Source organism: Oryzias latipes, chromosome 9, assembly GCF_053564925.1.
Source record: "Oryzias latipes strain Hd-rR chromosome 9, Olatipes_Hd-rR_3.1".
Classification (NCBI taxonomy): Eukaryota; Metazoa; Chordata; class Actinopteri; order Beloniformes; family Adrianichthyidae; genus Oryzias; species Oryzias latipes.
In genome coordinates, this window is record NC_136245.1 from 5,360,671 (window position 1) to 5,377,509 (window position 16,839).

The following is a 16,839-nucleotide window of genomic DNA, read 5'->3' on the forward strand; positions in this document are numbered from 1 at the left end:
TTAACATTGGGAGTTGGGTCATCTAGACCCACTAGACAGTGCACTGAACCTTTTTTCTTCAATGATTTGTGATCTTCACTGGTGTCCATGGATTACATTAAATCTTTCAACCTTTATCCACATTTGTCATGGTAGGGAGAACACGTCACTGTAAGGGTGGGGTCATCTAAGATAGCACAATTAAAGTCAACTCAGAAATTGAACGTGACACCCAACTGTAGTACCTCGGAACTCCAGAGGAGGGCACTGTTATAAAGAATTTGAATTGAAGCTGCAGATGTAAAAAAAAATAGCAAAAGAAGAAACGAAAGGAAAAAAAGTGGGAGAATTTCGGAACCGAGCAACACATTCAGGAAACAATCATCATATTGGGCATAAATCATTTGTGACGAGAGATTTTACTCTCCGGTACGGTACGTGGCGGTACCCTCCCACTAAACTTGAAGGGGGGAACCGAATGGAACTGGGCGGATCGAGAAACAACACAGCAGGTGTGTCGTAGCATGCAGAAATACTCCTGTGTTCTGTAGAACTTTATGTAAACGGCTTCCAGAACAAAACAAACAGCGAGCATGCACAGATGTCACGCGGACAGGTATGCGTACTGCTGCAGGTCCGTTTTTGCTGTGAAGGTATTCCCAACTCATTACAAGAATTTCTTAAAGTAAATCTTTATTTAAAACAAAAAAGACAAAGTAAGGAACAGAACAATAAACTGTTCATCAATTTTACATGATATAAAATAAATAGATACAAGGAAATTATGTTAATCCATAGAAGCTAAAAAAAAAAAGAGATTTTAACTGTTTTTTTTTTATTAGTACTTGATTAAACAGGTCTGTTGCATTATTTATTTATACTCTGGATAAATAATGTCTGATGTGGTCTGATTTTTATTTCTAAATGTTTAATGAATATGATATTTTTTTAATAAGATCAGGATATTTATCAAAAATAATAATAACTATTATTATAAATAGAATTGTGAATATAACTTATTTCCATAACCAATTAAACCAAATTGGGTGTTTATTTAACGTCCAAAAGAAATGTGGTTACCATTATGACAATTTGGTCCAAACTAATTCAGCAAGCTTACAGGTCCAAAATATATCCACTAACATATCGTTTTTATTGAGATCTTTTAAACCGTTGCATGAATGAATTTGATGGATGAAATCTATGTGAAATATTAAATGATAGATTTAGCTGACAGCTCCTGATTAAACATTCATATGGGGGGTCACGTGACTCCAGTCATATTAGTGGAATAACCTGCCCATCTCCCTGCACACAGCAGCCTCAATTATCAAGAAAAGACAGAAAACGAAATCATTTGTTTATCCTCCCAGACATTAAAAGACAAGCTCTGTCTGCGATGACCAAGACATTTTTCTAAAAGCACTTCAGCGTAGTTTGTGACCTGTTTTTTTGTGAGCTTGTTTTGTTTGATATTTTTAAATAAAAGTGCCTGCTGAATAACTAACTCCAGAATACATTACAGATTACTTGTAGTTGTTATTTGGAAGTAATCCCTGCTTTACAATATTACTGTCTTAGAACTATGATGCATTACATAAATCCTGTTCTAAATTAATGTCTTTATAATTCTTGTGGAAGTACAACACAACATCTGATGGGACACAAGAGGAACAATGAGATAACTCTCCATTTTGGTCAGTTGATGGATGCATTGATTCCTTAAAGAAATGCTAGGTTTTCTGGGTTGAGATAATATCCATCCTGTCATTCATTTTCATAGCTTATTGTATCATTTTTGGAGTTGGTGGGTTGCAGGAACCTGTTACAGTTACTGCTACTGTTGGGCAAAGGCGTGCTACACCCTGGACAGGTCGCCAGTCTGTCGCAGGGCCACACATGCACACACTCTCACACATGCTCAAGTAGGGACATTTTAGAGTGACCAGTTAACCTGTGAAGCATGTTTTTGGACTGTGGGGGGAAGCCAGAGTGCCTGGAAAAGAAACCCACACATGTAAGGGGAGAACATGCAAACTCTACACATAACAGGTCCCAGCCAGGATCTGAACCAGGTGAGGTAAGAGCGCTAACCACACCGCCACCATGCTGCCCCATGAGGTCATTAAAATATTTAATACCGTATTTTCCGGACCATAAGTCGCCCTTTTTTTCATAGTTTGGCAAGGGGTGCGACTTATACTCCGCAGCGACTTAAATTAGAAATAAATTGAAATAAATACATTGTTAACCCTCCTGTTATGTTCATTTGTGAGGAACAGAGATGATGTTCCTGGGTCAATTTGATGTATGAGGTATGTTAAGTGTTAAGAGTATGTTAAGTGACTCAGAGAATCAGCAAACTTTTTTTTACAGTAAGATCTTGAAGGCTAACAACATAATATTCTATATTCCAATGATTTCATAGATTCAGAAATGCAATAAAAATGACAACTGTTTCTACAAATACAGGATGAAAGCAGAGTATTAGTTGGCCAATGATGCTTCATGAAAGGAATAAATAAATAAGTTTGAGAAAGAATTACTGTGAAATTATGAGATAAACAGTCTGCTATGATTGTGTCATATCAGTTCGTGCAAGTTATTATATCTTGGTCTCAGATTTTGTCAAATAAATTTCCCGTCAAAATGCGACTTATAGTCCAGTGCGACTTATCCGTGTCTACTTTATAATTTTTGGGCATTTTTGGGCTGGTGCAACTTATACTCCGCAGTGACTTATAGTCCGGAAAATACTACCTTTGACAACAAGAGCATTAAGCTAGGTCCTTCAGATCCGATTGGTCACTTTTTGCAGAGGAGCTGTTAGTACTGTGTTTTCTGGGGAATAAGTTTTTCCTTCAAACTGCAGTTAGTGTAAAGCTCGCTTTAAGAAGAGGAAGCTTCCGTCCAACCACGTGTCCACACAGCCTGCAGCAGTCGCAGGAGAGGAAAAAATCTCTGCTCAACCGAGACAAACGTTACTGCTTTCAGACTCAATTCAATCCAGTTTTATTTGTGTAGTCCAACTACAGCTGTGACGGTGTGGGATTGTTGATCAGCTCTCAAGCTGCACACGAGCCTTCACCTGTGCTCTCTAGCACAGACATCTTCTCAGAATATTATATTTTGCCCAGTAATAAACAGACTGCAGACACTTTGTCACCTTTCCGGTAGCGATGAAGCCTGACACCCATGAAGAACACGGGGAAGGAGGCTCCGCCTTTGTCTATACAGACACGTAACTTTGCGCTGCACAAAATAGTTCCCAAACAAAACATGTAGTGATATTCATTGCACTCCAACAGTGCGCGTTCATGTTTGGTGTTACAGAGTGAAGGAGAACAGTAATAAAAGGTTTCCCCCAGAATAACACTGACTGATTCTTTATTAAACCGTTCTGGAGTAGAGCTGTGACGGTGTGTGATTCTGATGAAGCAGCAAGAGTCGTGGTGTCAGGACTCTTCCGACCTCCCCCCCGCAACACAAAATTCTCTGTTGCGTCGCGCACTGAAGAACGCACGCAGCTTGTAATGGAAATGAATACAATGGAAATGAATAATTACAACGCAGTAAATTTGTGTATTTCCTAGCGAGACGGAAACTTCTGTTGTAGAATGAGGATGTGTGTGTGCTGCTAGAACCGTGCGCGTGTGTGTAAGAAGAGGGAGCGCGCGCAGCGCAGGAGGGAGTGAAGGAGAACAGTAATAAAAGGTTTCCCCCAGAAGCCCTTGAAGTCTGAACATAGGACTTGCAGGAAAAGTAAATTATCAGCAAAGATGAATGTGTTTAATGTGTTTATTATAGTTCCGATCACGCACCATGTGCAGAACTTTAAAGAAAAAAAAACTTGCGGTGATGACCTCATCACCACGGTGATGCGGTTGTCGTCACACCCCTAAGTCCAACATTACAGCTCAGTCGTCTCAACTTCACTAATTGTACTTAGGAAAATAATCACAGCATTTAGGCAAAGACTATACAAATACAGACCAAAGCAAACATGTTTTGGTTGGAGTCCATCTTTATTTGCTGTGTTGTGTTCTTCCTTGTTGTTTTCTCTCTCAGCCGCTTCCAGAGATGCTGCAGCTCCCCCTTGTGGTCACAGTTCAGGTGGACCTGGTTCTGGTTCTGATCAGCTCGCTGGCCTTCCTGACCCGACTCAGCTGCCTGAGCTACCCCAACGCGGTGGTGTGAGTGTTTGTTTTCTTTGAGCCGTGCTGCAGCAGACTCCACCAGGTTCTGACTGCTTCTGTCCAAACTGTCCGTGCAGGTTCGATGAAGTGTATTATGGCCAGTTCGTGTCTCTGTACATGAAAAGGATCTTTTTCATCGATGACAGCGGTCCCCCCCTCGGACACATCATTCTGGCTCTTGGAGGTGAATCGAGCGACATCTTTTCTGACTCTCCAGCTGGCTTGTTCCTTCATCTGCTGTGTTCTGACTCTTCCAGCCTACCTGGGAGGATTCGACGGCAACTTTGTGTGGAACCGAATCGGAGCAGGTATCCGATCCGTCTCTTTCAGATCAACATAGATCTATGTGTGAACACCAGTGAGACCGTTGAGTTTTGATGGTTAAGAATAGCTTGAAATTTAACAGTTGTTAATTGAATGAATGCCAGTCTGTGTTTTTCTGTGCAGAGTATCCCATGGGCATGAACGTGTGGAGTTTGCGGCTGCTGCCAGCTCTCTGCGGGGCGCTCTGTGTTCCTCTGGGTTACCTGCTGGCTCTGGAGCTGAAGTTCTCTCATGTTTCGGCTCTCGGAGCCGCAGTGCTGCTCCTGCTAGGTGAGACAAAAACACCAGCATGAATAAACCTGGGATTTGGAGCATTCAAGGACTCGTTTGAGTGTGGGGCAATTTAATGTTCTGTTTTAAAATCAAGCCTAAGATTTTAGAGAGAGTGTTTGCTGCTTGAACCAACAGAACCAGTGAGCCTGTGGTTCTGGAGAACTCGCACTACTTGAGGGTTTTTTGTTTCTTCTGTGTTTGACTTCAGAAAACTCCTTGATCGTCCAGTCCCGGTTCCTGTTGCTGGAGTCGGTCCTCATCTTCTTTGTGCTGTTGGCTCTCCTGTCATACCTGCGTTTCCAGAACTCCACCAGCAGGTGAGGCTCTTTGAGTTTGTTGTGGCGCGCTTAAAAAAAGCACATCTGTTTGAAAATGTGATCATTTATTTTGTGAAGCATTTCTGAACAAAATGTTCCGTGAGAAGAACTTAATCAAACAAAGATTCCTGACTAGAGCTGTGCGATATAAGGAAAACTTGAGATGTGCGATGATAGTGATCAATATTGCATGCATTGTTTATACAATACATGAACAAGTAGTGGGGAAAAAACACAACTAGCACATGATTTCCATTTCACTGCAATAGTTTTTTTTTTTAAGTCGACATAGATTAAAACAGGAAGCGGTGTTGTATTCCCCGCAGGCGCTACCCAACCTCGCTCTTGCCGACCTCTGTTGACCTGTCCTCAGTGTCTGAGCGGCTACCACACGCTCCTCACTTTGCCCTGAAAATGGCGGCTATTTTATTTTATTTTATCTATAGCAACCATTTTTGGTTTTCATCACCTAGGGGTGACAATCAGGTCTATTTAACATTTAGAAGAATCGGCTCAAGTAACCTTTTCGATTTAGCAACAGAGGATTTCTGATAACCACGCCCACCTTCATAATATGTGCATAAGTATGTTATATGGTTTTCTTAGGCTTGAGCCAAGATTTCATGTGTTACATTTTTTGAATATTCCAGTAAAAATGTTTCAGCAACAGAAAAAAACCCCACTTTTGCTAGCTCGCCACGCTAACGCCTTTTAAAATCTAAAAGCAACATTTTTCTTAAGTCTCTTTCGAATGAATCTCGGGGGTTGAAATCCTTGGAAAGGGTTTATATATGTAGCTGGGCCTAATAGTGTTTTTTTGGTGGCCTCTTCCCGAGGTCAAAGGTCAATTGTGGTTGTAGACTTAACCTGGTAGCGTGTGTGTGAAACTACATGAAGATCGCTCGAACAAAGGTTTACCTTCCCAAAATTCTGCAAAGATTGCCAAATTTCACACTTTGCCACTAAATGGCCAGGAATCAAAATATTGATTTTGAGTATCGTAAGAGATTTTGGACCGATTCCATTTTCTGACGGTTTCTCCTACTGTGATGTCATCAATAATTGGGTCGGGGTTATTTACTACGCCAAAAATTCATGATAATGCGAGGAGATCAAGCTCTCGTCTGCACCTCCCCTCCGTTTCCCCCTCTTCAGCTCCTGGTCCAGATATGGCTGGCTGCTCCTCTGTGGCGTCTCCTGTGCTGCCGCTGTCGGGTGAGCCCTAATCTCAGGCTCCCTGTCTGTGCGTGTTGTCTGGCGGAAGCCTCAGCTGTTTGACGTGTGTCACTAGGGTGAAGTACATGGGACTGGTCTCTTATCTGCTGCTGCTGGGTGTGGCTTCTGTGGACACATGGAATGTGATTGGAGATCGAGCTGCTAGTCATGTAAGTTCCACAAAACACTGAAAACTGGTTTATTGAGGATTTATCCAGTTTTAGCCAGTAGACGACCAGTATTTACCCGTGAAGGTGTGTCTGTTGGTGCATTCAGGGACCTCTCAGCATGTGTGTTTGTCCTCATCAGGCTGACTGCGCTCATGAACGTCTAACTACAGCGTGGTCTGAATGTGTGTGTCTTGTGTAGCTGAGTGTGTGCGTGCAGTGTTTTTGTAGATTCATGTGCCTCCTGGTTGTTCCTGCACTGCTTTACATCTTCTGGTTCTACATTCACCTGAGTGTCCTGAATCACAGTGGACCACATGACCAGCTGATGAGCTCCGCCTTTCAGGCCAGTCTGAAGGTAACCACACCCTCTTAGTGAACTTTAGAAGTATGAGTTGCTTTGCCTTATTGTGTTTGAACATACTATTTGTTGAAGACGGAAGCAAAAACAACAGAACATCTTCCAGTCGCAGTCTCTCAGGGGTCAGTAGCCAGGTATTTATACCTGCCACAGGCGTTTCTTGCTCTGATGAAGCGGAGAACCCACAACCTCCTGTCCGCCTAAAAAAAAAATGTCTGATTTGTGTTCTTGTCTTGTGTTGAGGGAGGGAGTACCCAGGAGGGAAAGGAGGCGAGAGGTTCCAGGTGAACAAGAACTTTAATAAACAAAAACTAAAAACTAGGGATGGGCCGTTTGACACGGACGATTCGGCGCGCGGTTCACCTTCATGAAATAGAGTGGTTCGGCACAATGTTTCGGGGCGTGTGTCAACTAGCGCAGATCACGTGGTTGATGACGTATGACGCGCCGAATGCATCGTTTGGTCGAACCACAGTTCAGATGTCACTTGTGTTTTATACAGTTGGGAGCGCTGTTCTCCAGAAATACGAAATGAATCCGAACGTTTCCCGACCAGTTCTGTTGTTTCCCCAAGAATTGTAATCAGCGTCAGTTCTTTGCACTTTACCATGACTCCTTGTAAAAAAAAAAAAAGTACTGTGGCTCAGGATCGTTTCAATTCGATTTCTCCGAATAAAACATTACACTATGAATGTTGTGTATAAATAAATACTTCAATGAATCTATGATGGCATGGCAAATAAGTATCAGTAAAGACAGCTCAGTGGAACAGTCTGTGGGGTTTGCATCCAGAGGTCCTGAGTTCAAGACCTGTCTTTTACAATTCTTATTTTTTTCTTTTGCGTTTATTTTCTTCATGTGATGTGTATTTTGCAGTGTCAAGCACCTCTCACAGAAAACATCAAATGCTGTGTTGTTTGAAACACATGTCGATATACGTCCAGTCCGCCACCAGATGCCGCTGTACTGTGTGGTTTCAAAGCCCTGAATAGGTGGTTCATTTTTCCGACACAATTACAAGAACCCCAATGAGGCTTCATGAGGCTTCTATTCCCATCCCTACTAAAAACCAAATAACCACTGCTGAGCAGACAAGACAAACTAGAAACTCGAAAAACACAAGAACTGGGGAACATCAAACTAACACGAGACTACATCAGCCTACAACAGACTATGGAGCAGCACAGGAGGAAGGGGAAGGACAGGACTTAAATGCAGACAAACGAGACACGGGTGACAACAATGAGGGCAGATGGGGACCAAAGTAAAACTCGATACAACAACAAAACAGGAAACCTTTCAAAATAAAACAGGAAACCGAAACTCAAAACATGACAGAACAAAACACAAAAGCAAAGAAACGTAAACCGTAACAGTTCTGGGTTTGTTGGCAACAAAAATTTCCATCTGTAGATACAAGTATTCAGCCAGCAGGCTAAAAGGTCATGATGAAGGTATCTAGAGGGTTTTTGGTTGGCGATTCATGTGATTCATGAGTCAAATTAACCTCCTCTGCCTCTGGTTTTCACTCGCCTATCCATTAGTGCTTTCATAACCACACACCAACCAGTTTAGCTTACTTTTCAGTAAGAACAGTAGCTATTGACTGACCTAGGAGTTGCTGTATGACATCATGACCTAGTTAGCATATGAATTGTGTAGAGTCTTTCTGGAAAGTAAGTAAAAATCACCTTGCCTTCTTTCCTCCATGGTGGATTTGGGATCCAGCCACTGATCATCAACATGTCGCTTGCCAAGCTCATCCTCCTGGTTGGTTCATACAAATATTTGCCCCGAGGTCAGGAGGCCAGGTTGAATTTATGCCCAAAATTCACTGCCATTAGCAAATGGTGCTGCACTGGTCACTCGAATCACTAGTATTTTTAGCTATGATATATAGCATCACTCTATCTTTACTGGGGTTGGAACTGAACGCCTTCAATGTCCAAATCCTGTTCAGCAAAAACCCAGAATTAACATTAGAATTAAGTCTAGAACAGCTTAAAACACTGAGTTTGTTACAGGGTTGAACGGCTTTATTGACCTAACATAACCACGCCCACCATCCAAGTTAGACGCTCTTAAATGTGCTTGTTGGCTTTCTACAGTAACTTGGTGACAAAGTTACTATTGACTCTTTTTTTGATACAATATTTTGACGTCTTAAAATCTGAAATCTGTTATTTTGAAATAAAACAATCTATAAATCTAAATGGTATTGCAGATAAATAGATCATAAAGTTCATTTTGGTTGAGGTATTTTTTTCTGGTCACATTCACATTGAATCGTGTTTTTAATTTCTCTCATGATATATAAATATGAGTTTAAGCTGGGCTGAACCGATTGATTTCTGATGAATCTGTTCATGGATTGTGTGTGTCAGGGTGGTCTCTCTAGAATCACGAAGGGTCAGCCTTTGGAAGTGGCTTTTGGGAGTCAAGTTACTTTGAGAAGCTCCGCCTCCCATCCAGTCCCATGTTGGCTCCACTCACACAAAGCTAACTATCCAGTCAGGTGCTGTCCGCTCACTCCAAATCTGAAACTTTGAGGTTTAGACTTTAACTTTATGGACTTGAAGTCTGTTTGTTGCTGCGTTCAGGTACGAAAATGGGAGGGGCAGCTCTCACCAGCAGCAGGTGACCTGTTATCCTTTTAAGGATGTCAACAACTGGTGGATCATCAAAGACCCCAACAGGTTTGTCTCCTGCCTGATCCGTGACCTGCTGGGACGCCATCTCTGCCTAACAGATGTCTCTCCTTTGTAGACAAGACTTGGTGGTTGACACACCTCCTAAACCTGTCCATCATGGTGATGTCATCCAGCTAGTTCACGGGATGACGTCTCGCTTCCTCAACAGGTAAGTTGATCACCTGGCATTCCACCAAATGTGTGTTGGCTGCGTGTTCTTCATGATGAGGTTTTTGTTTTTTTCCTCCGGTCAGATGGTGAGGTGTTAGCACAGAGGTAGTCAAATGGCTTCAACACCTTCATCTGTTGGCCTGCAAAGCAATCGAACCCAGAATTAGCAAGAATCATCCTCTTTTGTGTCTGACTTAATGGAGAAACTTCAGTTTTCAAAGATGCCACTCAGCAGTATTCATTTCTCTGCAGGATTTGAAGTAATCACACTGCAATCCACCACTTCTAATGTTGTCGTCTACAGCACGATGCAGGGTGGCACAGTGGATAGCACTCCTGCCCCACAGGGAGAAGGCCCTGCTTTGCGTCTCAGCTGGGACCTTTTCTGTGTGGAGTTAGCAGTGCATCCTCCTTGTGCTGTTGTATTTACAAGGTAATCAGTCATCCTGCTGTTTGTTTCAGTCATGATGTGGCAGCTCCCATGAGCCCTCACGCCCAGGAGGTGTCCGGGTACATCGACTTCAACGTCTCCATGCCTGCTCAGAACCTGTGGAGGGTGGTGAGTCCATCTGGTTTCTAAAGGTTTACCTGTGAAAGGTGGACGAACACTTCCCACGTTTCATGGGAGCTGTACAGGCCTGTCTGTCTTCGTTTACACCCGATTAGATCAGTCACTATGTCTTTATGTCCAACTCCAACTGCTCCAGAACTCAGCTCCCCGCATCATCTCCAGAACCCCTCCTTCAGTCATATCACCCCGGTTCTCCACCAGCTGCACTGGCTTCCCATAATCTCCAGAATTAAATTCAAACTCCTCCTGTTCACCTTTAAGGCTCTCCATAACCTGGCTCCTCCTTATCTCTCCGACCTCTTCCATATTAAAACCTCCTCTCGTTCTCTTCGGTTCTCCTCCTCTGTTCAGCTCTCTGTTCCTTCGGCCCGACTCGTCACCATGGGGAGCCGAGCCTTCAGCTGCTCAGCTCCCAAACTCTGGAATTCCTCCCTCCTACCTCCATAACACAGACTCTCTACCAACTTTCAAATCTAAACTCAAAACTCATCTGATTATTTCTGCCTTCCCATCCTGATTCACTTTTTTTTTTTTTTTTCCATATTTATTGTGCTTTTAATGTTTGTTTTTAACCTTTGTTTTGAAAAGTGTCCTTGGGTGTTGTGAAAGGTGCTTTAAATGAAATGGATTATTATTATTATTATTAGTATTATTATTATGTGACTATGACATCGCTGTGGACACACTCACACTGCTCTTGGTTCCGTCAGTAATATTCACAAAATTAGCTAACCTTTTTTTTCTGTGATGGTAGCTCAAGTAAACCAGGAGAGGTTGTTCCTGAACACCCAGAAATAATGTTGTAGATGTGAAGATTATTTTTTGGTTTGATGTTGATTGAAATAAAGGCAAGCAGGTTTGGACACCCTTTTATCTTAATCAATGAAATCATTGTTTACAAGCTACCATTTTTGTACCATGTTTGTTTCTGTGAACTCAGGACATCACTAACAGAGAGGCAAAGTCCGAAGTGTGGAAGACGATCGTGTCTGATGTGCGACTGGTCCATGTCAACACGTCTGCTGTTCTCAAGGTGCTCACAGAAAGAGACATCGCTCATCTGACCTCATCCTCGTGCTTCCATGTTAACGTGTGTTTGCATGTGTGCAGCTGAGTGGCGTGTCTCTTCCTGAGTGGGGCTTCCGACAGTTGGAGGTGGTGGCAGAGAAAGCGTTTAAAGTTCACAGCAGCAGTTTGGGATGGACGGTGGAGGAACACAGATATGGAACCAGTACGACTCTGATCGCCGCCGTCTTCTTGTCTTTTCTGTCATGTCAGAACCGGAATCATACCTGGTTTGAGGAATCTCATCTGAAACTGGAGTGACGCAAGTGTGTGCTCGAGTGCACAGAAAAATTACAGACATCACACACTGGAAAGGTTTAACTCTGAGTGACTTTGTCCCTTCTGAGGGGTCCCACACCTTCACACATACACCCTCACACCTAGAAGATGTAGCCATGACAGTTTGGTGGCCTCACCCAGAGAAAAACGCATCGCGGCAATCAACTGCTAAAGTTTTATGTTCCCATGATGCTTCATTTTCTCAGGTCAGGAGCAGAAGGACCGGGAAGTAGAGCTTCACTCTCCCACTCACATTGATGTTGACAGAAAAATTTCTTTCTGGGCAAAGTTTGTGGAGCTGCAGGTGCGTTTAGAGTGAAGGTGGTTCCGTCAAAGCCCAATAGGATTGACGTAACGCGTCCTGGACGCTCACACTCATGAACTCCTGCTGTGATTGGGTTGCAGTGGAAGATGCTGACTCTGAAACAAGAGGAGTCCGAGCACAAATACAGCTCCAGCCCTGTGGAGTGGATCACCATGAAGACGAACATTGCATACTGGCTGCACACTTCCACCAATGTAACACACACTCTAGCACACCAACACAAAAACACTGTTTGTTGCTTTTCTCAGTGAATGGCTGTCACTTTTCAGGCTCAAATCCATCTTATTGGAAACCTGGTGTCCTGGGGCGTGGCCCACCTGAGCATGCTGGCCTATCAGCTTCTGGCTGTGATTTACCTGCTGAGAAGGAGGCGGGGCTTCAAAGACATTTCTGATGGTATGTGGTGATGAGTCAATGTCCAGGTGTCTCCCCCTGAAGTGGTACTGATGGTGTTATTTCCATGTGCGTGGGGGGTGTTCTCAGGTGCGTGGGAGCAGTTTGTGCGTCTTGGCTGTGTGTGTGTCGGCAGCTGGCTGGTGAACTTCGTGCCCTTCCTGCTGATGGAAAAAACGATTTTCCTGTATCACTACCTGCCTGCCCTGTGCTACCTCCACCTGCTGACCCCCACCCTGCTGGAGCATGTGCACACTCACCTGCTCAGGTACAGAGGCGAATTTCTAATGAAGTCCTGCCGCTCTGCAGAGGCTATGTCCTGGAAAACGACACAGGTTTTTTGAATTTGTCTAAAAAAAGCATAATCTTGCTTAAATGACCGCTGGGAAAACCTTGACAATAAATCAGAAGATGATCAGAGTGGGACTTTGAAATAAAGTTACTACAGGTACTCTGAAATTTTAACCCCCTCAACCACTGTTTGAATCTTTGAGCAACTTTTGGCTTCTTTATATACTGCTGTGTTTTCACAACCCTAAGATGCACTGGATTAAGAGGGCACAGTTTCAGTTTTGGGTGTTTTTTCTGTATTTAACAAATACATAAGGTGCACCGGGTTTTAAGGCGTAGGCAGATAAAACATACCAGGAAAACATGCATGCTGGTGTGTGTTTTAAAAAACGCAGCGGGAGCAAAATTGAGTAGGTTGTGATTAAGTATTTATTTTTTCAGTCATCGATCAGCATCTAAAAATCCATCAAAGTCCTCATCTTCTGTATCTGAAATAAGCAGCTGGGCTATCGAACCTGCCAGGTTCTCTTTCGTCATCGTCGGAGTCCGTCTCGTTGCCGTGCGGCTCCTCGTGAAAGATGCCGGCTTTGCCAAAAGCTCGAAGAACAGTGCAAGCATACACCTTAGCCCAAGCATCTACAATCCATTCACAAATTTTGGCATAACTCGCTATCCGTCATTCATTGCTCCCACGCCGCTCGCAACCTTACTTTGAACGCCCTGTTCCCACCGATGTCCATCGGTTGGAGTTCCTTCATCAAGCCTCCCGGAATGACAGCAAGCTCCAAGTTAATTTGCTTCACTTGTTGTTTCACAGTGGGTGTGTCTTCTTTCACTTCCACACTTCCCTCCAAACCGTTTTCATGCTGTCCTCTCCTACGTCCTATTTACTTTGGACGTTTTTCTGGAGCATAATTAAAAATAAAAGTCAATACCAGAAATGCTTTTTCATTTTCAAAATGAAATGATAATTTTATTTTTGAGTCATTTAATGCAGTTACATTGTGAAAATGAAAAAGCATTTTTATTAATCAATTTTAATGATCAAATTAGATATTTCTAAATGAATTTTGCTAAACATTTACTAGAGAACTTTTTGAAATGAAATGTCAAATATCATTTTCTTTATCATTTTAATTAAGTGACAGAATAAGCGATGTTTAAAAAGAAAAAGCGGTTTGGCTGCTTGCTTTTTTATTTTTATTTTGAGTCAAAAAATGCAGCTTCATTTTGAAAATAAATAAGGCATTTCTGGTTTTGACTTTTATTTTTAATTATGCTCCAGAAAAACTTCCATACTTAACAGAAATCAAACAACAGCACATTAGGCGCCCCATAGGGCGCTCCGTACATTTTGGTGAAAATGTAAGACTTTTAAGTGCTCCCTATGGTCGTGAAAATACGGTATATCAGTGTGTGGGGATAGTAAAGCCGTATACACGCATTACAACCATTGGTCTGTACATACTGCAGGAAACTTTCACAGTTACACAACTTCTACTAAAAGATGATCAGAATCTAGTCCAGTCTTTAGAGCAACTTCCCAACACGGATCTTAGTTTTCTCGACAAATATAAGCAAACAAGCGGTGTTACTACTTTTTAACAAATGTGAAATTACAATCATTCCTACTGTGCAATCTGTGCCAAACTTGTGATTCTTTCTCCTCCTGCAGCAGCCCCACACACCGCCGCCTGCTTCATGTGTGCGTGATAGGTGTGCTCCTGTACGTCTTCTTGTGCTTCTGGACCTTCTGCCCTCTGACCTACGGCACCCCGGAGCTGTCAGCCAGTCAGCTGCAGAGGTTAAAGTGGAGGGACAGCTGGGACATCCTGTACCGAAGGCAGTGAGACATTTCAACGAGGGCCTGCACCTGATGGAACCGTCAGGAGAATCTCACACCGAGATGTGAAGATGCAGAACTCGGACTGTGGTCTGTTACCTGCAAGTACGTCTGTGCCAAGAAGTTCGTTACGAAGCAAAGCTAGAACCCTGAGCTGCTCCTTGACTGTGAGCTACAACATTAGACCAGGTTCAAAAAGTCTGGAACTTATGTTCTGGCTTAGTGAGTCCATGAGTCACATGCCAGATAATCCATGCAGGAGTGTTTATGACAAAGACCTGCAGTCCAGACCTGATCCTGAGGTGGTCCGTCTTCTAAACATTGAGGTCCCCAGGGTGGAGTATGAGTCAGCATGTGTGCAAACAGGAGCAACAGCATCGGGTTAGATTGAAACAAACTCTGTTCGTCTGTTTTGGAGCCCTTTTCCCAGAAAAAGGGGGTTTTATAACAACCTGCTTCATACCAGAACCATAAAAAGTAAAGATTCAGAAAAATATCATTCAAGAATTCAAATACCTGTAATTTTTTTATGTAGAGTTAATGTTGGAGTAAATTTTGTGAGTTAAAATTCAGAATAGTAAAATATTCAGAAAAGGAATAATGAAACAAGTTAGCAGTGAAACCAGGTCAAACCAATCCATCCTAAATTCAGTCCACATCCATCTGTGGCACAAATATCTGCAGTTGTCAAGTTTCAGTTCATTAAATTTCCAATAAAGTCTTTGAGAATTTTAAACCACTCCATTTTGAAACAAAGACACATTACCTCAGAGGAGAAAGTGGTGTTAACTGTCTTCTCTGTTATCATCAATGCATCACATTAAACCCACTCTGCAAGGTTTCTCGTCTTCTACTGGATTGAACTGCAGTAGGTGAGGAGAAGCAACAGCCAAGAGAGTAAACGGCTCTTCTGTTACATGTCTGACGTAGAGCTCTTAACTGTTGCTGCCCCCACTCGTTCCCTCAGATCCTCTTCCTCCCTTCGACTGGCTGCTCAACGATCACGTATCATTTCCATGGGGGGGCAGAGCATTCAGCAGCTCTGGAACTCCCTCCCCTCTGATCTACAAAATGTGGACTTTCTCAGCTCTCCAAACATCTCGAAGCTCACCTTTTCCATCAACTGTTAACTTATTTGTGTTTATTGTTGTTGTGTTTTTATGGTTTTACTTATCTTTTGTACTGTGAGGCGACCTTGAGTGTCCAGAATGGCGCCATATAAATAAAATGTATTATTATTATTTATTATTAAAGGTAATTTTTTGTTGAACTTGCAGCACCAGTGATGCCATAGGCAATCTGTAAAAATAAGGAATAGAAAACTGATTCCTGTAATACTTCATCGGCTAAACTCAGGGGTGAAAATAGATTTTTGTCTATGACGTTACGATAAATTACTTAAACGTAAATCTTTCTAATACAGTAAAGGCAGATTAGAGGTTTAAATATTAATCAATTAATTAATTAATCCAACCAGATTGATCTGTCTGATGCAAGTTGTTAGTTGAATCAAATCCGACTATACCATTATAAAATAATGTCAAAATGAAATGAACCGATTATAACTGAAATTGGAAAATACCATTCGGATTGAGACACTGTAGGTTTATTTTACTGTAAAAATAACCAAGTGCATCACAGACGATGACGACACGTGATGACAATGGCAGCAAAAAAAAAAAGATCAGTCCGTCATCCCAGTCCAATGTGTGGAAACACTTTGAATTTAGCAAAGACGTGATCACACAATGTGCTGGAATGTTCTAAGAATGTTCCCTTTGGATTAATGGGATGTGGAAATGCAACAGTGGGCTGAAATTTAGGAAACTAGTGATCATCGATGGATTGTTGACATCTGTTTGCGTTACCACACCTCATAAAAATAGCTTGAAACAGCCATCAGCGGTGGGCAAACTTTTCGACTTGTGGGCCACAAAGGGTTCTAAAATTTGATTGAAGGGCTGAACCAGGAGCAGATGTGTGGAGTGTTTTGGGAATCCACCTAATAAGAGAAAGAAGTAACAGTGAATCTGGACGAAAACGTTTTGATTGAAAATGAATATATAGATTTTAAAACAGAACATGCTTGAGTTTTTATTTCAAAACTGGCTTTTGTTCTCATTTTAGAGCCATTTGAAGTACCTCGTGTAAAACCCAAACTCAGAGAAATGCTGCATTGGTTGATCTGGAATCTAGATCTGGAATCTAGATCAACCTTTAAAGATCAGAATAACATGATCTGGATCACATATTTTCCACAGGCATACTGCACTGGCAGTCAAGTCAATATGTACTTTTTACCTGACATCTGAACCCAATCGATGATAACCAGATGCTTTACAACTTACAGAGGAAGCAATAAAAACACATTAACTAAAG

At 42.3% G+C, this 16,839-nt stretch overlaps 1 protein-coding gene across 4 annotated transcripts; it reads left to right on the forward strand.

Moving 5' to 3' along the window:
* The first annotated feature begins 289 nt into the window (after positions 1-289).
* pomt1 (protein-O-mannosyltransferase 1) lies at positions 290-15,701 on the forward strand. 4 transcript variants are annotated; one of them, XM_011479614.4, is made up of 20 exons: positions 290-491; positions 4,048-4,172; positions 4,253-4,359; positions 4,433-4,483; positions 4,623-4,769; positions 4,981-5,089; positions 6,245-6,304; positions 6,381-6,474; positions 6,674-6,829; positions 9,217-9,347; positions 9,433-9,528; positions 9,599-9,691; positions 10,156-10,252; positions 11,205-11,297; positions 11,375-11,495; positions 11,815-11,912; positions 12,014-12,127; positions 12,203-12,329; positions 12,417-12,594; positions 14,293-15,701. In XM_011479614.4, the coding sequence occupies exons 2-20, from the start codon at positions 4,060-4,062 to the stop codon at positions 14,465-14,467; spliced, it is 2,160 nt and encodes a 719-aa protein (XP_011477916.1). In that variant the 5' UTR covers positions 290-491; positions 4,048-4,059; the 3' UTR covers positions 14,468-15,701. The 4 variants fall into 4 exon arrangements, with proteins under 4 accessions (XP_011477916.1, XP_078808643.1, XP_011477915.1 ...); XM_078952517.1 differs by having other exon boundaries at positions 315-413; XM_011479613.4 differs by having other exon boundaries at positions 439-595.
* Positions 15,702-16,839: the final 1,138 nt, after the last annotated feature.

Coding starts and splice junctions, on each gene's coding strand:
- pomt1 (XM_078952516.1), top strand. CDS start 1,943: ATGTTTTTGGACTGTGGGGGGAAGCCAGAGTGCCTGGAAAAGAAACCC. Junction 4,484..4,622: donor GTGGAACCGAATCGGAGCAG/GTATCCGATCCG, acceptor TTTTCTGTGCAG/AGTATCCCATGGGCATGAAC. Junction 9,348..9,432: donor AAAGCTAACTATCCAGTCAG/GTGCTGTCCGCT, acceptor TGCTGCGTTCAG/GTACGAAAATGGGAGGGGCA.